Source organism: Pongo pygmaeus, chromosome 8 (assembly GCF_028885625.2).
Source record: "Pongo pygmaeus isolate AG05252 chromosome 8, NHGRI_mPonPyg2-v2.0_pri, whole genome shotgun sequence".
Taxonomy (NCBI): Eukaryota; Metazoa; Chordata; class Mammalia; order Primates; family Hominidae; genus Pongo; species Pongo pygmaeus.
This window is the reverse complement of record NC_072381.2, coordinates 138,853,014-138,874,508: the sequence shown is the minus strand read 5'-3', so window position 1 is coordinate 138,874,508 and position 21,495 is coordinate 138,853,014. Positions and strand designations below refer to the sequence as shown.

Genomic DNA, 21,495 nt, shown 5'->3' with positions numbered 1-21,495 from the left:
GTCTTCCCAGACGCTGGCGTTACCGCTAGACCAAGGAGCCCCCTGGTGGCCTGTCCGGGCATGACAGAAGGCTCACACTCGTCTTCTGGTCACTTCTCACCATGTCCCTTCAGTTCCTATCTCTGTATGGCCTGGTTTTTCCTAGGTTATGATTGTAGAGCGAGAATTATTATAATATTGGAATAAAGAGTAATTACTACAAACTAATGATTAGTGATACATATATAATCATATCTATGATGTATATCTAGTAGAACTCGTTATTTTATATATTTTATTATACTGGAACAGCTCGTGCCCTCGTTCTCTTGCCTTGGCACCTGGGTGGCTTGCTGTCCATATCACATGCTGTGGGAACAGGGCCGCTGGAGGAAGACGTGGTCAGGAGTCCCCGAGAGCCCTAATTTTATCAAAACAGAGTGATTTCTCCAGGACACACTGCCCCCAGTGTATCTCTGCAATCCAATGCCAGCCCCAATCTCCTGGCCTGCATTTCCTGATGCAGGCTCTGTGGTCCCGGCTGGCACTAGTGATGGATCCTGCACCCTCTGGGGCAGCACCCCACACTCCCCCAGCACCCCACACACCCCCAGCACCCCACACCCCCACAGCCACTGTGCCCCTCCCTGTGGGCATCAGATCCTACCCCCACCAGGTCTACTCCCTGAGTGGTGTGGCAGGGAAAACTGGGTGTGGCTCCCAAAGCCCGGAGGTCCGGGATGAGGTGGAGTGCTGTATCCTACCCCATCACCCACCTCTGAGGGGTGCCAGGACTTTATAAATCTTCCTGAAAACCAAGGGTGGAAAACAGAATACCCATGGGTAACAATAACCACTCTGCACCTGACTCAACACAGAAATGAAGACTCAAGACCATCAGTGAAAAATACTTATTTCATGTATTTAAAAATACATTCTTAGGGTGGGCCCTGCAGGAGGAGACATGCTGTCCACATCTCCTTCCCAATAGTGTGTCCAGGTCGTTTCCAAAATCTGTGGGTCCCTCACAGCTTCTGATGACAGCTGCTGATGCCATCTGCTGAGGGACAAGGATTGGGAGGATGGCGAGGGCCTGGCCCCAGGGCGGCCACACCAGAAGGTCAGAGAAAGGCCCACAGCGGATGCCACTCCCAGCAGTGGCGACTGCCCCCCACTCCTTTTCTGAGTCTATCAGCACTGTTTGGTTTTCTTCTTGTTGCTTTTAAATCCTCGAGCGGCACCCTGACCAAAGCAGATGGTAGAGGGTATTCTGGGATGGAAGAAAGTTTCTATTAGACGCTGTATTTGCCAACCAACAACCCAAGTCATAACAGCAGTCGTGTGTCTCCTTCTCATTCTCTTTCACTCTGGGAACACGTGGGATGCAGAGCCGGCCCTCCTGGGCCCTGGGGCGGCTCCCTTTCCACAGCCTGAGACCTACTTCCTGTGGGAGATCCCCGCCAGCCACCAACGCACACCCGCTGGGAAGAACTCAGTGGAGAGGGTGGCTCCTGCCAAGCCCTCTGGGGCTGAGACTTCCTGCTACCCCATGTCCGTCCCATGAAAACCCCTACTGTCCCAGCCCCCTGGGGCTCATTCACAGGCCAAAGTCCAGGCATCTGTAAGGAGGGTACAGGGAATGTTAAGTTCATCGTTCCACCTGTTTGGAGTCTTTGGTGATGTTTTTCCCCAATTGTTCACTGTTTTCCCCAAATTAATTTAAAATCAACTTTAACTAGAAAGGCAGACGGCACAGGTGACGCTAGAAAGGCAGACGGCACAGGTGACGCTACAAAGGCAGACGGCACAGGTGACGCTAGAAAGGCAGACGGCACAGGTGACGCTAGAAAGGCAGACGGCACAGGTGACGCTAGAAAGGCAGACGGCACAGGTGACGCTAGAAAGGCAGACGGCACAGGTGACGCTAGAAAGGCAGACGGCACAGGTGACGCTAGAAAGGCAGACGGCACAGGTGACGCTAGAAAGGCAGACGGCACAGGTGACGCTACAAAGGCAGACGGCACAGGTGACGCTACAAAGGCAGACGGCACAGGTGACGCTACAAAGGCAGACGGCACAGGTGACGCTACAAAGGCAGACGGCACAGGTGACGCTACAAAGGCAGACGGCACAGGCGACACTAGAAAGGCAGATGGTGCAGACGGCACAGGTGATGCTACAAAGGCAGACGGTACAGGTGATGCTAGAAAGGCAGACGGCACAGGTGATGCTAGAAAGGCAGACGGTACAGGTGATGCTAGAAAGGCAGACGGTACAGGTGATGCTAGAAAGGCAGACGGTACAGGTGATGCTAGAAAGGCAGACGGCACAAGCGACACTAGAAAGGCAGATGGCGCAGACGGCACAGGTGATGCTAGAAAGGCAGATGCCTGGGTTGTGACTGAAGCAACTACAAGTGAGACTCTTTCCATCGCACTCAGACAATGAGGAAAAGTGAGTGGTGCTTGGCATTCCTGCGCTTCAGCAGCTCAAAAACAGAGTATGCGAGAGAAACTAAGTTATTCACAGGACCTGAAATATATGGACTTTCTTCTCCGGCGGAAGCCGATTTTCTTACCCAGCATTACCTTTCTGAATTCAGTATGAGAAATACTGGGCCCAGGTGCAGCCCAGAATCCTCAGCACTGAACACACGTTGAGAACGGGTTTCAGAAAGAGCTCAGACACTGACCTATGACTGTAGATCCGCCTCTCACCCGCCGGTGCAGGGGAGGCTGCCACAGGCTCGGAGCAGATTTCCATGGCCTCCCCTTCTGACCGCTCTCCACTGTCCCCTGGGGCTTCCGCTGAGGCTGGGCTGCCGGGACAGAGCAGTGAGCAACAGCCCTGCATGGCTCCTACAGCCCCCGTGTTCCCCAGAAATGAATGTGCAAGAAAGAAACTATGGATTTCCTTGCAAGTAGCATATTTTCTTACTATTTTGGCATAGTCTAATTTTATAGCATGGTTTTCAGGATACTGGGAAAAGGAGAATGATTACAGCAAGGTCACTGTTTATATAATAGAGCCTGCATCTCATAAACTTAACGGTAACAATCATACTTTTTTTTTGAAAACAGTATTTTTATGGTGCCAACGGTGCCACGGGTCTTTTTATGAGTGTGAGAAATTTGCTAAAGTTAACCAGAGACTATAAACTAGTCTCTTCCATAATACGAATGTCTCAATCCAGCATTGCACGGTTTTTCTCCTTAAAATGATCCCTCGGAAAGGAGACAATTACTTTACACGTAAGTCTTTGTAAAGCCTCCCATGTTGCAGTGGGTTGTCCCAATTATTTTATTTTAAAGAGCAAATTACTACTTGAGAAAATGTAGTCTGAAAAACTTTGATCAATAAAATTTTAGATGATTATGAAGGTTCACCTAAAATAATCAGTTAAAAAAAGAAGAAATATAACACAATTTAAAAATTGTTCCGGCTGGACGTGGTAGCTCATACCTGTAATCTCAGCACTTTGGGAGGCTGAGGCAGGTGGATTGCTTGAGCCCAGGAGTTCACGACCAGACTGGGCAACATAGCAAGATCCTGTCTCTAAAAAAAAATAGAAAATTTTGCCGAGTGTCGTGATGCGTGTTGGTAGTCCTAGCACTTTAGGAGGCTGAAGTGGGAGAATCGCTTGAGCCTGAGAAGTGGAGGTTGCAGTGAACCTAGATCACACCACTCCACTCCAGCCTGGGTGTCAGAGCAAGACCCTGTCTCAAAAAAAAAAGATTGTTCCTAGAAGTATTTCCCAGAGTGCACTCTAGGCAGGAACATGTTAATCAATGGCGTTGTCATCAAGTTCATATGCGCACAACCAACCAGGACAAAGGGAAAGCCAGGGCTGCATGATGTGTGAGCACACGGCCGACTGTTGCAGGAGGTACAGGCATGGCCCCGAGGGGTGTGAGTGCGGAGGCGCTGTGTCTGCTCATTCCCACACCCCCTCTGCTGCCTCCACCGGCACAGAGCTGGGCAGCCAGGGGCTCCCCTCCAGCCTCCCTTCGGCAGGGTGGCCGCTGGCACAACCACCTGTAGCTGTGCTGCCAGGGCTTCAGGTACCTGCAGGTGAACACCCCATTAGGTGACACACAAGTGCTTAATAAGTCTGACCATCTATGCATTCTGGCTAGTTGGAAGCCTTTTCTTAAAATCAAAAGCAGACACGTGCTGAGCCTGGCGGCTCCCTACCTTCTGCTTTTCTTTGGCTTATCAAACCGGAAGTCCGCGGGGTACAGGTGCATCCTCACCATGTGATCCTTCCGGTCTCTGCTGGTCTTGAACTTCTCTGTGCAGCCTTCTACCAAGCACTGATACTGAAATGGAGACCGAGTCACCTTCCTCTGACCCCTGGCCCTCCCCCACCGCCATGCCACCCTAGCAGGGCTGCCAAGGACAGAAAGGTGTCCCCGGCCTTGCCTGTGCACCCGAGAGCTGGGGGCAGCACTCTGAGCCCATCACCACTGGGGGGTGGCCTCGGTGGCTGTGCAGACGTCACCCACCATGTCCTGCCTCTCAGACAGGATCTGGAAGAGCGAATCGTGCCACTCCAGGATGTGGGCATCCAGCAGGTGTCCGGAAGGGAAGGCCCGCTTGCAAAAGGAGCAAACATTTCCGTGCAGCGTGTGGTAGTGGTGCTCGTAGTCGTCCAGGACATCGAACACCTGGCAGCAGCCGGCCACTTGGCAGGCAAACGCAGGCACCCTGCCAAGGAGACCTGCTTCAGGGGCCCTTCCTCCAGTGCGAGGAACCAAGCTGGACTTTCTGCACAGTTTCCCTTTGAGACGTCCAATAAAGCCCCCATGCATCTTTTGCAATCCCAAACCCTCTTTTTACGAATTAAGTTTCACAAACAGGCTAGGTGGTGGAAGAGTTGGCCACGCCAAAGCTGGACAGGCACAGTGCCTTGGTGGGGCGGCCGCACAGGAAGGGGCGGCAGCACAGCCCCAGGGACCAGGCACCGGTCAGGGAGGCGGCGCAGGAGTAGCACTGGCTAGGCACTGCCCATCCGCTTACCTGGGCTTCTCAGGCGCGTCGGCCACCTGCATGAGCACGTCCTGGAGGTAGAGGTGGCGCTGCACGTCCCCATCCTGCAGGAAAAGTGCGCCGTGGGCGGGGCCAGGTGACTCGCGGCACGCCCACCGTGTCAGGCCTCGCCCACACCCGTGGCCCCAGTCATCCCGAGCTCCGGTCCAGCCCCACAGCCGTAGGCTCCACCCTCCCGGCTCGGCCCCGCCCCACAATCATAGGCCCCGCCTGTCCCAGGCTTTGGCTCCGCCCGGCAGCCTCAAGCCCCACCCACTCCCCGTTCCGGCACCGCCCACTCCAGGCTCTGGCCCCGCCTGCCCCAGCTTCCGGCACCGCCCTGCAGCCTCAGGCTCCGCCCACTCCAGGCTCTGGCCCCGCCCCGCAGCTGTAGGCCCCGCTGGATCCTACAACTACTTTTTCCCTCTTTTGCTCACGCACCTCGAAGAACTCGTGCTCCCGCGGGAAGCGCACGGGGCGCGCAACGAAGCGAAACGGCGCGGCCCCAGCCGCGGGGTCCCGCTCTACAGGCAGTGGCTCCGCCGCCCCAGGCCCCGCAGCCAGGCGGGCGCACAGCGCGGGGGGTAGCTGCATCACCCCGGGCGCGGGCGGGCGCAGCCTGTCGGCCACCGTCCGCGATCCGAGCCGGACGTGACGTCACACGCACTTCCGCCGTCGTCGGGGGCTGCGCGGGCGCTGTGGCTCCGGGACTGCGGTGAGTCCCGGCCGAGCGCGGGCGCTGGCGTGATGAAGGGGTTAGGGGACTGCTGGGCCCGGGGGCCCACGAGGCGACGGGGCTGGCAGGACGCGGCTCTTCCCGCGCGCTCCCTCTGGCTGTGCAGCGGTCCCCGAACTCTGGGCCGAAGGCCTTCGGGCCTGCACCGGCCAGGCCAGCGTCTTGCCCCGCGGCCCGACTCTCGGGCGGGGCGGAGCGGGCCTCCCGGTCGTCCCTGGTGTCCCAGCCCTGGGAAGCCGGGTCGCAGGTCCCCCTCTCGCACGCCCTCTCCCGTCCGCCTTGTCCCGGCTGTCGTCTCTCGCCTGTCGGACCGCTGCAGCCCCTGGATCTTGTTCCCGTTAAACCAGTCGCGAACTGGAGCCAAAGTGGCTCCGGTTTTATTGTAACCGTTTTTAACTTAAAGCCCTTGGGTGATTTCCCGTTACTTTAGTTCAAAGGCCCTTTCCTGGTTTGTCGGGGTCTTGTCGACCTCTCCAGTCCCCGCAGCTCCGGTGAAACACAGGACCTGTGCTAGGTGCTCAGGGCGTGTGGGGCAAGGCATCACAGGAGAGCGCGGCAGCCTAGTAGGAGAGACAGACGTCAGAGTAGAGTCACCTAATTAAAATGGTGATTGACAACACACGCGGGAAGCAGTGGACGCTTCAGATCTACTGCAGAGAATGGGCCCGGTGGCGGATAGAGGCTTTAGCTTTCTCGTCTGTCACCCAGGCTTGAGTGCAATGGTGCGGTCATAGCTCATAGATCGCTGCGGCCTCAAACTCTTGGGCTCAAGTGGTCCTCCTGCCTCAACCTTCCAAAGAGCTGGAACTGCAGGCGTGAGCCACCATGCCTGCCCCGTACTTTTTCCATGTTTAGATACACAAATACCTCTGTGCTACAGTTGTCTATAGTGTTCAGCACAGCCACCTGCTGGGCGGGTTTGTAGCCCACGAGCAAGAGACTCCACTAGGTGGTTTAGGTGCATCGCAGGCCGTACACCATCTAGGTCTGCGAGTGACTGTGATGATCGCACAGAAAGAAATCATGTAACCATACGTTTCTCTTTTTTTCTTTTGGAGATAGTGTCTCTCTCTGTCGCGCAGACTGGAGTGCAGTGGCGCGATCTGGGCTTACTGCAACCTCTGCCTCCTGGGTTCAAGCAGTTCTCGTGCCTCAGCTTCCCAGGTAGCTGCGATTACAAGTGTGCGCCACCAGGCTTGGCCAATTTTTGTATTTTTGGTAGAGACTGGTTTTCACCATGTTGGCCAGGCATTTCTCAGAATGTTGAGTGATGCATGACTGTACTTTCTGTCTCTGTAAAAGCCTTTGGGCTCTTGACATTTTCCACAAGTTGTAAAATAACATTTTTCAAACCAATTTGTACAGTTAGCTTTGAGCTCTCAACAGAGGCTCTTTTTCACGTCCCTCTGTGCTTTAATCACTTGCTCACTAGGAGTGTGTGCCCCGCTTGTCCGTGGTGGAGTGTGATCTGCGTGCCTTGCTTTCTCAGCACGCGTGCCTGCAGTAGCTCACAGCCTCTGTGAGGAGGACTTCAGTCCCGCCCAGTCACAGACGCTGGGCCTGTCAGTTTGTGTGATTAATATTAAGAATTCAGGAGCATCAAGAAGACCAAGTAAGCGGCCACGGCTAAATGTTCCTCAGAGTTATGCTTTCAGTGGGACACTGCACGTTCCTGGCGGGACAGCTCTGTTGATGATTAGCGTCCCTGGCCCTTGCTCTTTAAGTACCAAGAGCACCCTTCTGTGACCGTGACACCCCAGAGTTGCCCTAGGACTTTTCCAAAGGTCTCCTGGGGGGAGGGACTCTGTGCGGATGCAGGCTGCCCTTTTGGAGGCCTGGTCCCCACATTCAGGGAGAGCAGCAGGCTCCTCACAGGATGAACACTCATGACGTGCGGGCATCTGTGCTTCTATTTCTAGAAGAGATATGAAGTTTCCTGAAGGTAGTTTTTATTTTTATTATTATTATTTTTTGAGACAGAGTCTCGCTCTGTTGCCCAGGCTGGAATGCAGTGGCGTGATCTTGGCTCACTGCAAGCTCCGCCTCTCGGGTTCATGCCATTCTCTTTCCCCAGCCTCTGGAGGAGCTGGGACTACAGGTGCCCGCCACCACACCTGGCTAATTTTTTGTATTTTTAGTAGAGATGGAGTTTCACCATGTTAGCCAGGATGGTCTCGATCTCCTGACCTCGTGATCCGCCCACCTCAGCCTCCCAAAGTGCTGAGATTACAGGCATGAGCCACCGTGCCCAGCATGTAGTTTTTAAATAAATACCCAGATGATTTTTCTTTAGAGGTAGCTTTGTCTCCTGACTTGTGTCTGGTGGGGGAGTGCTTTGTTTTGGTGGCAAATGGTTTTCTTGCCACCTAGCATGACCAAAGTGTTTCTCAGTCCAGCAGTTACAAGACAACCTGCAGTCCTCGGGGAGCCGAGTAGAATGTGGGTGAAACAGGCTGCCCTTGGATTCGAAGGGGCCACTGGCCGGGAAGTTTTGGGCTGTCTTTTCTGCCTGGCAAGTAGTTTGCAGGGCCTCATCCAGGGCTTCCATGACTGTTAAAGCATCTGGTAGTTTAAGATGTTGTCAGTGATTGGGACCCAATTTTCCTTTGTAAACCTAACCATTTCCCAGATAGCAGAGTTAACACCTCCAGGTAGTAACGGTGCCGTGTGTTTGTTTCTGCTTTCCTGGTAACAACAGTGTAAGAACTTACCACGTATAGGCCCTTCTGTGCTTTCTCAGGATGATTTCACTTCTCTCCACCACAGCTCTAGGCAGGACCTAGGGCTTCCCCTTTTCAGAAGAAGCGTGGAGAGGACGTGTCCTTGTTCAGGGTCCCACAGCCTAGAAGTAGCCACGTCAGTGTCCAGACTGCATGAGGCTCCATGGCGCATGCCCTACTGGCCTTGTGCTTGAACTGTAGTTACTGTGAGCGCCTCCTGAGTCAAAAGCATGTGTGTGAGCAACTCAGCACCATGACTCATTATCGCTCTCCCTCAATTTTTGGAGATACCCTCTGTCTGTGACCAGTATTTGATGTTCATCTACAGATAAACTGTCTTCCATCACACAGGATTAGAATCTCGGTGTCATGTCCCGTGTCATGTCCCGTGCTAATAGTCATTAGTGAATTAGCATATTGTGGGAGTGTGTGCCGAGTCTTCTGTACTCTATTGTAGGGACCAGCCCCACAGGGTCAGTGGGTTTTTCTCCTTGTGTGCAGAGACGAGAGATTGTAAAAATAAAGATGCAAGTCAAAGAGATAAAAGACAGCTGGGCCCGGGGGACCGCTACCACCAAGACGCAGAGACCGGTAGTGGCCCCGAATGCCTGGCTGTGCTGTTATTTATTGAATACAAAGTAAAAGGGGCAGGGTAAAGAGTGAGTCGTCTCCAGTGATTGATAAGGTCACATGAGTTACGTGTCCACCGGACAGGGGGCCCTTCCCTGTTAGGTAGCCGAGGCGGAGAGAGAGAGGACAGCTTATGTCATTATTTCTTTTATGCTCTTTTCAGAAATATCAAAGACTTTAATACTTTCACTAATTTGCTACTGCTATCTAGAGGGCGGAGCCAGGTGTACGGAGTGGAACTTGAGAGCGGACCAGGAGTGTGACCACTGAAGCACAGCATCACAGAGAGACAGTTAGGCCTCCGGGTAACTGTGGGCAGCCCTGACTGATGTCAGGCCCTCCACAAAAGGTGGAGGAGTAGAGTCTTCTTTAAACTCCCCCAGGGAAAGGGAGACCCCCTTTCCCGGTCTGCTAAGTAGCGGGTGTTTTTCCTTGACACTGACACTACCGCTAGACCACGGTCCGCTTGGCAACGAGCGTCTTCCCAGACGCTGGTGTTACCGCTGGACCAAGGAGCCCTCTAGTGGCCCTGTCGAGGCATAACAGAAAGCTCACACGCTTGTCTTCTGGTCACTTCTCACTGTGTCCCTTCAGCTCCTATCTCTGTATGGCCTGGTTTTTCCTAGGTTGTAATTGTAGAGCAAGGATTATTATAATATTGGAATAAAGAGTAATTGCTACAAATTAATGATTAATGATATTCATATATGATCATATCTATGATCTAGATCCAGCATAACTCTTGTTGTTTTATATATTTTATTACAATGGAACAGCTCGTGCCCTCCGTCTCTTGTCTCGGCACCTGGGTGGCTTGCTGCCCACACTCGATGTTTTGTTGAACTCATCCTTGTCTCCCTGAAGCTGTCAGCAGAGTGGTTGTTTATCTTTTTGGGTCATAGAGCCTTTGAGAATTTGTTGAATGACCATCTCCTCAGAAAATTCACAAATTATTTTGCCCATAACTTTCAAGGGCTCATCTGTTATTGATTACTCATGGATACCGGCTTAAGAACCCTTGTGTAGATGAATTGAAATGTTTGTGAAGTGTGTAAAGTTTGCTTGTATTTGTTTTGTAATCTATAGCCAGTTGCCTTGCCTGTGTGTGTTTTTTGTTTTGTTTTGTTTTTTGTTGAGACAGGGTCTCCCTCTGTCGCCCAGGCTGGAGTGGCTCAAGCGATCCTCCCACCTCAGCCTCCCGAGTAGCTGAGACTACAGGCATATGCTACCATGCCCAGTTAATTTTTGTATTTTTTGTAGAGACAGAGTCTCACTATGTGGCCCAGGCTGTCTTGACTCTTGGCCTTGAGCGACTCACCTGACTCAGCTTCCCAAAATGCTGGGATTCCAGGCGAGAGCCACTGCACACAGCCATGTGTTTGTCTTAATGGCTTTGTATCAGAACTCTCGATGACAGAGGCTAACGACCAGCCACTGGTGGGAGAGTAGGGGCGGCACTCACCCTGCGCCCTGACCCCACGCAGTGTTCTGCTGCCCGCTTGGGTGTGTCTCTGATGGCTTCGATCTCGTATGTGTTGTGTGTCTCCTGGTGAGCCCCTGGGGCAGCTGGAGCTGCAGTGGAACCTCACCTAGCTCAAACATGTAGGGAACGTGTAGAAATCCTACCAGAAGCATCTCTGTCGGTAGCCATGCTTGGGCAAGAAAAGGAGATGTCACGGGTACCAGGGTGAAGAAGGAACGCAGAGCCGGCCAAGGGAATGGAGCTGCGGCTGAGCACCGAGGGGTCTGAGAACCAGTGTGGGCCTCTCGGGTGGAAGCTGGGATGTTGCTGTGTGTGCCGGGAGCTGGCACAATGTCAGTGGCTCAGACCTGTGTAGAGGTCCCTGTGTAGACTCCACAGGCACGGCCTCACCTGTGTAGACTGCAGGCATGGCCTTACCTGTGTAGCTCCACAGGCACGGCCTCACGTCTGCACACCTGGGACCAGAAAGCTCTGCCCACCAGCCGAGGCGAGCAGCAGAGCATTCCCTGCGGGCCCAAACCCATGTGTGGAGGGAGGTGCAGGGGAAAGAGAACCCGGGTCTCAGGCCCCATTCATGCTGCCCACAGGGCTGGCTCCCGGAGCTGTGGAGGCTGCCTGGAAGCTGGAGGCAGGTGAATCCCAGGCTCATGCAGAGGACCCTCTGAGAGGCTGCTGGAGTGTCGAGGAGGGGCCCTAATCCCAGACCCATGCAGAGGACCCTCTGAGTGGCTGCTGGAGTGTCAGGGAGGGGCCCTAATCCCAGTCCCATCCAAAGGACCCTCTGAGAGGCTGCTGGAGTGTCAGGGAGGGGCCCTAATCCCAGACCCATGCAGAGGACCCTCTGAGAGGCTGCTGGGGTGTTGGGGAGGGGCCCTAATCCCAGTCCCGTCCAGAGTACCCTCTGAGAGGTTGCTGGGGTGTTGGGGGGGGGCCCTAATCCCAGTCCCGTCCAGAGTACCCTCTGAGAGGCTGCTGGGGTGTTGGGGAGGGGCCCTAATCCCAGTCCCATCCAGAGGACCCTCTGAGAGGCTGCTGGGGTGTTGGGGAGAGGCCCTAATCCCAGTCCCGTCCAGAGTACCCTCTGAGAGGCTGCTGGGGTGTTGGGGGGGGGCCCTAATCCCAGTCCCATCCAGAGGACCCTCTGAGAGGCTGCTGGGGTGTTGGGGGGGGGCCCTAATCCCAGTCCCGTCCAGAGTACCCTCTGAGAGGCTGCTGGGGTGTTGGGGAGGGGCCCTAATCCCAGTCCCGTCCAGTGTACCCTCTGAGAGGCTGCTGGGGTGTTGGGGAGGGGCTCTAATCCCAGTCCTGTCCAGAGGACCCTCTAAGAGGCTGCTGGGGTGTCGGGGGAGGGGCCCTAGGCCAGGCAGGCCGGGTGATAACTTGGTTTGTCAAAGGCCTGACATTGGCCAGTCTTGAGTGTTTAAATTTTTTTGTTTATTTCTACAGTTTAAATTTTATGAATAGCTGCCCTCTTACCTATAGGAGAACATATTGTGATGTTGGTGCCTCAGAGCTAAAACTATGAGTGAATTTCGGATTCACCATGACGTCAATGAACTGCTTAGCCTGCTGCGTGTCCACGGAGGAGATGGGGCTGAGGTCTACATTGACCTGCTTCAAAAGAACAGGACCCCGTACGTCACTACCACTGTCTCTGCTCACAGTGCCAAGGTGAGCACTGCCCTGGGTGTAGCGCTGTGCAGGGTGAGCGCCGTTCCTGGGTCAGGGTGCAGGATGAGCGCCGTTCCTGGGTCAGGGTGGTGCAGGATGAGTGCCATTCCTGGGTCAGGGTGCAGGATGAACACTGTTCCTGGGTCAGGATGGTGCGGGGTGAACCCACCCCTCGGTCCAGGTGCAGGGTGAGCCCCGTCCCTGGGTCAGGGTGTAGGGTGAGCCCACCCCTGGGTCAGGGTACATGATGAGCACCGCCCCTGGGTCAGGGTGCAGGGTGAGCGCCGCCTCTGCTGCAGGGTGCAGGGTGAGCACCACCTCTGGCACAGGGCTGTGCAGGGTGCAGGGTGAGCGCCACCCCTGGTGCAGGGTGCAGGGTGAGTGCCGCCCCAGGGTCAGGATGGTGCAGGGTGAGCGCCTCTGGTCCAGGGCTGTGCAGGGTGGAGGGTGAGCGCCACCCTGGGGTCAGGATGGTGCAGGGTGAGCGCCACCCCTGTGCAGGGCTGTGTGCTGTGCAAGATGCAGGGTGAGTGCCCATTCCTGGGTGGCGTCAATGGTACCGGCAACGGTGGCAGAGAGCACTTGGTCTGTGTGTGTGTTCAGCTCTGATTCTGCTGACTCCTCCCAGCAGCTCCTGTGATTCACCCCACTCTGCAGATGAGTAAATGGAGGCCTGTGGAGAAAGCTGGGCCTAGAACCTTACCTCTTCCCCACTCTGTCCCCTGCAGCCATGAGGCAGGAGAGTCCTGACATGTGCATTCCTGTGGACAGAAAGGGAGGGACTGGGCCAGGCACGGTGGCTCACACCTGTAATCCCAGCACTTTGGGAGGCTGAGGCAGGTGGATCACGAGGTCAGGAGATCGAGACCATCCTGGCTAACACAGTGAAACCCCGTCTCTACTAAAAAATACAAAAAATTAGCCGGGTGTGGTGGCGGGCACCTGTAGTCACAGCTACTCAGGAGGCTGAGGCAGGAGAATGGCGTGAACCCGGGAGGCAGAGCTTGCAGTGAGCCGAGATCGCGCCACTGCACTCCAGCCTGGGCGACGGAGTGAGACTCCATCTCAAAAACAAAAAAAAGAAAAGAAAAAAGGGAGGGACTGGTATTAACCATGTTGAAATCCCTTTAAAGTATTATTTCTTTATTCAAATAATATGTAATTCAGAATTATAGATTTTCAGTAAAAAATGATTTTGAATTTGAAGTCTATTTTTTAAAATACATTATGAAGCTTCAGTTATTTAAACAGGTTAACAATGGCACAAGGATAATTAGGCAAATTAGCCAAGTGGAATAGAGAGCTTAGGGATACCCATGTTTAGTTCATTCTGAGGGAAGCATTGTAAATCACTGAGTAAAACATAACCCCTGCCGGGCGCGGTGGCTGACACCTGTAATCCCAGCCCTTTGGGAGGCCAAGGCGGGTGGATCACCTGAGGTTGGGAGTTCGAGACCAGCCTGGCCAACATGGAGAAACCCCATCGCTACTAAAAATACAAAAATTATCAGGGCATGGTGGTGCGTGCCAGTAATGCAGCTACTCGGGAGGCTGAGGCAGGAGAATCACTTGAACCAGGGAGGTGGAGGTTGCGGTGAGCCTAGGTCGCGCCATTGCACTCCAGCCTGGGGAACAAGAGCGAAACTCCGTCCAAAAGAAAAAGCACAACCCCTAGGCTTGCGCATAATAATAAATTCCAGAGGGAATACAGTGAACTGTATACAACGAACGCATAAACTACTGGGAGGAAATGTAAGTCACCACTCTCCAGTACAAACCTGAAAAAGCATAAAAGGGCCGGGCGCAGGGGCTCACACCTGTAATGCCAGCACTTTGGGAGGCCGAGGCAGATGGATGGCTTGAGCCCGGGAGTTTGAGAGCTGTCTGGGCAACATGGTGAAATCCTGTCTCTACAAAAAATTAAAATAATACGAAGAAGCACAAAAGGAAAGGAACCATAATGGGAAATACGGATAAGGTTTGTTTTGTTTTGTTTTGAGACAGAGTCTCACTCTGTCACCCAGGCTGGAATGCATATGGCACGATCTTGTCTTATTGCAGTCTCAACCTCCCAGGCTGATGTGATCCTCCCATCTCAGCTTCCCGAGTAGTGACCGCAGGCGAGTGCCACCACGCCTCGCTAATTTTTGAATCTTTTTGTAGAAATGGGGTTTTGTTATTTTGGCCAGGTTGGTCTTGAACTCCTGGACTCAAGCAATCTACCTGCCTCGGCCTCCCAAAGTGCTGGGATTACAGGCGTGAGCCACTGCCTAGCTCAAAATATGGATAAGTTTAGCACAATATGGAGATGAGTTTTCTTAGTTTATTTCAGAGGGATGATTATTTAACCTACCCAATATAACTCTATTGGCTTATTATGTTTATTTTCTTAAAGGTTTTTTTTTACAGTGCTTTATTAATTACTGTCATTAAATCACTCATGTTTGTGCTTTTGAGGTTAAAATTGCAGAGTTTTCTCGTACTCCGGAAGACTTTCTAAAGAAATATGATGAACTGAAATCTAAAAATACAAGGAACCTTGACCCGCTGGTATACCTGTTGTCAAAGCTCACGGAAGACAAAGAGGTAGGTGCCCATGCCGCGTGCCACACCGTGCCCGTACGGCCCGTGTTGGGAGTGGGGTCACGTCTCCTGCTCACTCCACGCCACCTTCCCGTCAGCTCTTCCTCCCTCACACCAGTAACGCTTCTAGGCCATGTAGGACATTTTTGGTGAATCAGAATGAAAGATAACCCATGTTGGGTGTAAACATGAGAAGCAGCCTCCGGGGCTGGGGGCACTTTGAGCTTCCCCTATGATGGATGTAAACGTGAGAAGCAGCCTCTGGGGCACTTTGAGCTTCCCGCATGTGTCACGATCAGTTCCTGCCTGTTGCACACGTCGCTTTGCTGTTAACAGGGTGCCTGTCAGGGTGGAGGAGCCATACTGGTGGTGTTGTCCCTACCCTCCCCCATGGCCAAAGAGGTGCTGGCCCAGTGTGAACACACAGTTTTACATGTCTTCAGACTCTGCAGTACTTACAACAGAATGCAAAAGAAAGAGCTGAGCTTGCAGCTGCTGCTGTGGGCAGTAGTACCACCAGCGTCAACGTCCCTGCTGCGGCCTCCAAGATCTCCATGCAGGAGCTTGAGGAGCTGAGGAAGCAGCTTGGCAGCGTGGCCACAGGCTCCACTCTGCAGCAGGTACTATGTGCATGGCTATCCACAGGATCCACGCTGCAGCAGGTACTGCGTCCGTGGCTGTCCACGGGCTCCACGCTGCAGCAGGTACCGTGTCTGTGGCTGTCCACAGGCACCCACACTCAGTGCTGTGCCGGGCCCCTGCTGGAAGGACATGTCTCTGTCATTTATTGAAAATGAATCCCTTAGAGAGGCCAAAGCTTAACGCTTGATCATGACCTAGCTCTATATGTTTAGTTTTTTTTTTTTTTAACCAAGAATTCTGGATCACAAGAATTAATAGCAACAAGATTCTGACCCACGTGGGAGTTGTGCTGCCAGGTGGCCATGTGACTCTGAGCCTACCCAATCCTGACTCCCCATTTCCCTCCTCTAATTTTTGACAATTTTGAGGGAATGCTTTCAGATTATTATATTTTCAAGATTCTTGAAAATACAGTAATTTTTATTATTCCTTCTGTATTTGCTACTTGCTGTTGGTTTTGATTTTATGTCCTACCCTGGTCTTTTGATGTAAGTCATCTCCCAGTCTCTCTCATTAGAGCTGCCACGTTCCTGCCTCTGTGCCCTTTAAACTCCCTTTGGAGTTGTGTCCCTGAGGCGTCCTAGCCTCGTGGGTGCGTGTTGAGTGCAGCAGCTCCCAAGGACCTGGCCGGTTCTTGCTGGGCACATTCTGTGCTGGACATGGTGCTAGGCCTCTGTCCACGTCTCCCTCGGCCCTGGCAGGAGACTGGGTCTTACTGCCACGTGCAGAGACAGTTTGCACCTGCCCCTGTCCCTGCCCAGCCCTGAGTGGGAGTCAGTGCTTCCGAAAGCTGGGCCAGCCCAGGTCGACCCCATCAGCCTCTGGCGGCCACTGGTGCAGGATGGCAGGCTCTCCTGACCACGTCGGGAGCCATCCTGTCGTGCTGGGGCCCTTTTCCGGCAGGGTGAGGATGCATATCTGTTGCTGAAGCCTGTCTTCACCCAGCAAGTGGTGTTCAGACCTAGTCACTGCCAGGAAGAAGCAATTCAGCTTGTTCACGGGGTGCCCTCCTTTGAAACAGCGACTCTGTGCCTAGGTGCACCCTCTCCCGTGGTCCCCACTGCTGGTGCTCATGTTTTCCCGGGGGGCCCTTGCTGGACCTGGACTCCTGAGAAGAGGGGCTAGGGCTCCCCATCTGCCCTGTTCTCCCCAGCCCCTCACATTGTGGCAGGCAGCGATGTCGAGGCATATTTCATTTCTATGTGGTTGACTCTTTGTGGGTGTTGAATTGACTAATATCTTTGCTGTAGATGCTAGGTCCTATGCGTGTCTTGAATGTTTGTGCTAAAGTGTATTTTTCTGGTTTTGTTTTTTAAAATGTCCTTGCTAGTCTCTGGAACTTAAAAGAAAGATGCTTCGAGACAAGCAGAACAAAAAAAATTCAGGCCAGCACCTCCCCATCTTCCCAGCGTGGGTGTATGAGAGACCTGCCCTGATCGGGGATTTCCTGATTGGTGCTGGCATCAGCACAGACACCGCTTTGCCGATAGGTACGTGATGCATTGATTTCCGGGCTCTGTCAATAGGTACGTGATGCGTTGATTTCCGGGCTCTGCCGCTAGGAACGTGATGCGTTGATTTCCGGGCTCTGCTGATAGGTATGTCATGTGTTTATTTCTGGCCTCTGGGCAGGACACTTTGCAGGCCCAGCCCTCCCCTGGGCCTGTCCTTCCTCAGGTTGTGAGGCTCAATGCTGACTGGCTGCCGCCTCCATATTCCCATCCCAGGGTGGCAGCAGAGAGCGGCTCACCCGGGTCCTTGAGGGTTCTTCTCCTGTCCCTTCTGCCAGCCTGCAGCAGGCCCCTCCCCAGCCGGCATCCTGGTGCCCTGGTGCAGACCTGCAGGCACCAGAATTGTGTGCAGCACTTATTTCTGAACAACGATTCATAACTCCCACAGATTCTGTTACAGCAGTGTTCTCAGAGGCCTCTTAAGTAGTGTCCGTGTAAACGAGATGCGGGTGAGACCACACAGTCATTTCAAGACGTTGTTATTGGGGACCTGGGATGTGTTCATCTGTCACAGTTCATGGGTACATTTTTATTTTTATTTTCAATTCTTTTGAGATGGAATCTCGCTCTGTCGCCCAGGCTGGAGTGCAGTGGTGCGATCTCAGCACACTGCAACCTCCACCTCCCAGGTTCAAGCGATTCTCCTGCCTCAGCCTCCCAAGTAGCTGGGACTGCAGGCACCACCACGCCCGGCTAATTTTTATATTTTTAGTAGAGACGGGGTTTTGCCATGTTGGCCAGACTGGTCTCAAACTCCTGACCTCTGGTGATCTGCCCGCCTTGGCCTCCCAAAGTGCTGGGATTACAGGCGTGAGCTGCCACGCCTAGTCAAGTACATTTTTAGATTGAAAAATGAGATTTCACAAACTAAGGACAGAGCATACCTGCTTATCTTGCCCCATCCCCGTTAGTCCAAACTCAAGAGGCAGTGGGCACCAAGAGGCCAACCCTTGCCTTTGCCAGAAACCCTGGAGAACGGTGACGTGAAATCCACCTGTTTTCCTCATCCCCAAGCAAACAGAACCCTGCTGTAAGTTAATGAAAAGTATAGAAAACAGTCTACTTTGGCCAGGCATGGTGGCTCACACCTGTAATCCCAGCACTTAGGGAGGGTGAGGTGGGTAGATCACTTGAGCCCAGGAATTTGAGACCAGCCTGGGCAACAGGATGAGACTAGCCTCTACAAAAAATATAAAAATCAGCCGAGTGTGGTAGCGTGCACCGGTAATCCCAGCTACTCAGGAGGCTGAGGTGGGAGGATCACTTGAGCCTCAGAGGTCGGGGCCGCAATGAGCTGTGATCGTGCCACTGCACTCCAGCCTGGGCAACAGAGCGAAACCCTGTTTCAAAAACAAACAAACAAAACTGCTTTGTGCAGTGTGTTTTCAGTAATAATCCAACTGTGAAAACCCAACTGTGAAGACTTAGGGAGAGAGAGCCGCTCCCTTAGCAGGTATTCAGCGGGCGGCCGGGGCGGCGGTGGGCATCTGAGAGCTCCTGATGATGCCCAGGCAGGCTTCAGAGAAGGAAGCGCGGGGCCCTGGTGCTTGGGATCCCAGAAGTGGAGCCGGCTTTTTGGAGCAGGAAGCACTGAGGGGGTGTTCACGTTTTTCCCCCATGTTTCCCCATTCAGGGAAGGGGTTGTACAAAAGAGGAACACACTGTCCAATAACGCTGCGGCACCGTGGGCAGCTCTGAGCGTGGCGGTGATTGGCAGCAAGTATGTGAGACTCGGCTGTGAACCCTGCAGCCGGCTCTCAGGTCAGGGTGCAAGTGCCCTCAGCACACTCAGCATCCCAGGAAAGGGGCGGCCTCACCCCACCTCCCTCCCACGGCCACATGCCACAGGTCCCAGGGGTGCCTCCGGCATCGAGGCTGCCTCGCCTCCCTTTGTCCGCACTGTCCCTGTCCCCTCGTGCTGCCTGTGCAGACTCGAGAATGGAGCTCACTGTGGTGTTCGTGCCGGGGCCTGTCTAGCCCCTCACCCCACGATTTGACCAGTGCCGCACCACGGGACCTTGTGTGACCTCAGGCCAGCGTCCTCTGGAAAACACCCCTGGAGTGGTGTGATGAGGACAGGTGCCTTGGAAAGCATCGGGATCTTGTGAGCATGAGACGGCTGCCAGCACTCCATGTTCCCGCCATGCCTCTCCACACCGTGTGGGCATCCACCTGGCCAGCGCCGCCTCAGCAGTGCCCCTCCCTCTCGCCGCTTCTGTGCAGCATGCGAAGGTGTTTCCCTGCCCGCGTCCTGCCTTTTCCCCACACCGGCACGGAGGAGCCACTTGGTCGGTGGTCGTTCAGATGTGGTGATTTGCAGGCGACGTTGCAGGTGTTGAGATGACACTGAGGTTGTTGAATATTGGGGAGGTGAAGCAACTGACTTTTTTTTTTCTTGAGACAGGGTCTCATTTCATTGCCTAGGCTGGAATACAGTCGCACAATCTCAGCTCACTGCAGCCTCAACCTCCCAAGCTCAGGTGATTCTCCCACCTCAGCCTTCCGAGTAGCTGGGACTGCAGGCGTGCACCATCACACGCAGCTGATTTCTGTATTTTTAGTAGAGATGGGGATTCGCCGTGTTGCCTGGGCTGGTCTTGAACTCCTGGAGTCAAGTGATCTGTCCACCTTGGCCTCCTGAAGTGATGGGATTACAGGTGTGAGCCACCGTGCCCGGCCTGAAGCAACCCTTGAGGTCCCTCCACAGTCAGGTGGCTGGATCCACACTAACCCCCACCCCACGGCACCCCCACCCCACCATGAGGCTTCTCCCCACAAGGACATTGGCCGAGGCTTCGTGGCTGTGGATGAATGAGGCCAACATGGTGGAAAGTAAGTGATGCACAGTCAGAGGCAGTTCCTGGAAGATGCACTTGCTGTTCTCGAAACGCCAAGCCACACCCACTGCTTTAGGAATGCCAGACATCGGGGTGTCGGTTTTATTGGTCATCCTGAGAAGGCCACTGGAGTAATAGAAAGAAATGGAACTTGAAGTTGAAAAGTGTAGATCTGCCAGCCTGGGCAACACGGCAAGTCCCCACCTTTACAAAAAATTTAAAAATTAGCCAGGAATGGTGGCACACGCCTGTGCTCCCAGCTCCGAGGGAGGCTAAGAGTGCAGGATCGTTTGAGCCTGGGTGCTCAAGGCTGCAGTGAGCTGAGATCGCACCACTGCACTCCAGACTGGGTGACAGAGCGAGATTTGTCTCAAAAATAAAAAAAGGAAAAAAAAAACAAGGACAGTGTGGATCTGCATCAGGATTGAGGCTTTTGCTGAAGGGCTTGCGTTGGTGACGGATTGCAGCTGCACTCAGAGTCTTGAGGCCTGCAGTCACAGGACACTTCCCAGCAGATGTGTGAGGCTGACAAAGAGTGATTTTGTAAACCGCAAGCGTATTGTACGGAGCCTTCCTGAGCTGCCAGGGCCTGGTTTGGGTGTGGTCTGGCTGGCATGGGGCTCTGTCAGGCCCTCGTGGGGACAGTTTCAACATCCTGCTTTCCTCTGGTGCTCCTCCTGTTCCCCCGGGCATGGCCCGCCTGAGGCTGTGGACAGAACTTGGTCCTGGGATGTGAGGGGTTTGGTAGGTGATGGCCCGTGGCCGTCCTCTTGAGGAATCTTAGCTGTGTGTCCTGCAGCTGTCTCATACTCTCTGGATAGAAATTATCAGAGTTTCTTAACGTTTAAGTGATAGCTTTTTAAAGACAAGGTTTTTTGTCCCAGAGTAACCCAGACTTACCAAGTTGTACTTACCAATGTTGAAAGTGCAGCTTCTGCTGGAGTCGCCTTTTCAACTTCTAACTTCATCTTTTCAAATGTCAGCCATGTATCTGAGCATTGCGGAGCCCAGTGTGGTGAGATCTTGACACGAGCCACTGCGCCTCCCAGGCCGGCCCCGTCCTGCAGCGGTCGGAACTCAGCCTGTGGCTCCCCAGTGGGGTCAGTCAAAGCCAAGTGCAGTGGCTGACCTTTTATACCCATAAACAAAGATGAGCAAGAGTGAGACTCACCCTCGAATGAGGGCACGTGGCTGTGGGGGCGTGGGAATGGGGGCGGCAGAGCCACAGCGCTGTCTGTGCCCGCAGGCACGCTGCCCCTGGCCTCGCAGGAGTCGGCCGTGGTGGAGGACCTGCTGTACGTGCTGGTGGGCGTGGACGGGAGGTACGTCACTGCTCAGCCCCTGGCTGGGAGGCAGAGCCGGACCTTCCTCGTGGACCCCAACCTGGACCTGTCCATCAGGGAGCTGGTGAACAGGATCCTCCCGGTGGCTGCCAGCTACTCCACTGTGACCAGGTGGGTACCGGGCACGGTCCCTGGGGGCCTGCACTGTTGTGGGGAGGGGTTAGGTCCCATCCTGATGACCATGGGGACATCTGCATCGCTTCTAAAGAGAGCGCCCGCCTTGGTGACAACTCCGTGCCCGACTCAGTTTTGGAGGGTCTGTGAGTCACCGTCCAGGGTCCTGACTCATCTCCTGGGGCAAAAGTTCCCCTCTGGGATGTGGGGTTCGAGTG

At 54.0% G+C, this 21,495-nt stretch overlaps 2 protein-coding genes across 11 annotated transcripts in view; one reads left to right on the top strand and one right to left on the bottom strand.

The window, feature by feature from the left end:
• Positions 1–880: 880 nt before the first annotated feature.
• ZNF511 (zinc finger protein 511) lies at positions 881–5,678 on the bottom strand. Of its 2 annotated transcripts, XM_054435121.2 has the most exons (6): positions 5,449–5,678; positions 4,999–5,072; positions 4,485–4,686; positions 4,174–4,298; positions 2,672–2,797; positions 881–1,249 (listed from the first exon to the last, which is right to left on the bottom strand). In XM_054435121.2, the coding sequence occupies exons 1-6, from the start codon at positions 5,599–5,601 to the stop codon at positions 1,171–1,173; spliced, it is 759 nt and encodes a 252-aa protein (XP_054291096.1). In that variant the 5' UTR covers positions 5,602–5,678; the 3' UTR covers positions 881–1,170. The 2 variants fall into 2 exon arrangements, with proteins under 2 accessions (XP_054291096.1, XP_054291095.1); XM_054435120.2 differs by having other exon boundaries at positions 881–2,797; positions 5,449–5,601.
• TUBGCP2 (tubulin gamma complex component 2) overlaps positions 5,595–21,495 on the top strand; it is a 28,148-nt gene continuing 12,247 nt past the window's right edge. The window contains exons 1-7 of one of the 9 annotated variants that reach the window (XM_063670420.1): positions 5,601–5,722; positions 11,164–11,204; positions 12,059–12,247; positions 14,705–14,833; positions 15,274–15,450; positions 16,803–16,962; positions 21,067–21,274. In XM_063670420.1, coding sequence (XP_063526490.1) covers positions 12,098–12,247; positions 14,705–14,833; positions 15,274–15,450; positions 16,803–16,962; positions 21,067–21,274 — 824 coding nt within the window. In that variant the 5' untranslated portion in view covers positions 5,601–5,722; positions 11,164–11,204; positions 12,059–12,097. Of the gene's footprint in view, positions 5,723–6,805; positions 6,908–11,163; positions 11,209–12,022; positions 12,248–14,704; positions 14,834–15,273; positions 15,451–16,802; positions 16,963–21,066; positions 21,275–21,495 lie in introns of those variants that run through there. The other 8 variants (XM_054435115.2, XM_054435105.2, XM_054435109.2 and 5 more) reach the window with 8 other exon arrangements.

Coding starts and splice junctions, on each gene's coding strand:
- ZNF511 (XM_054435120.2), bottom strand. CDS start 5,601: ATGCAGCTACCCCCCGCGCTGTGCGCCCGCCTGGCTGCGGGGCCTGGG. Junction 4,299..4,484: donor TGTCTGAGAGGCAGGACATG/GTGGGTGACGTC, acceptor TCTCCATTTCAG/TATCAGTGCTTGGTAGAAGG. Junction 2,798..4,173: donor AAGCCAAAGAAAAGCAGAAG/GTAGGGAGCCGC, acceptor CTGTCCCGGCAG/CCCAGCCTCAGCGGAAGCCC.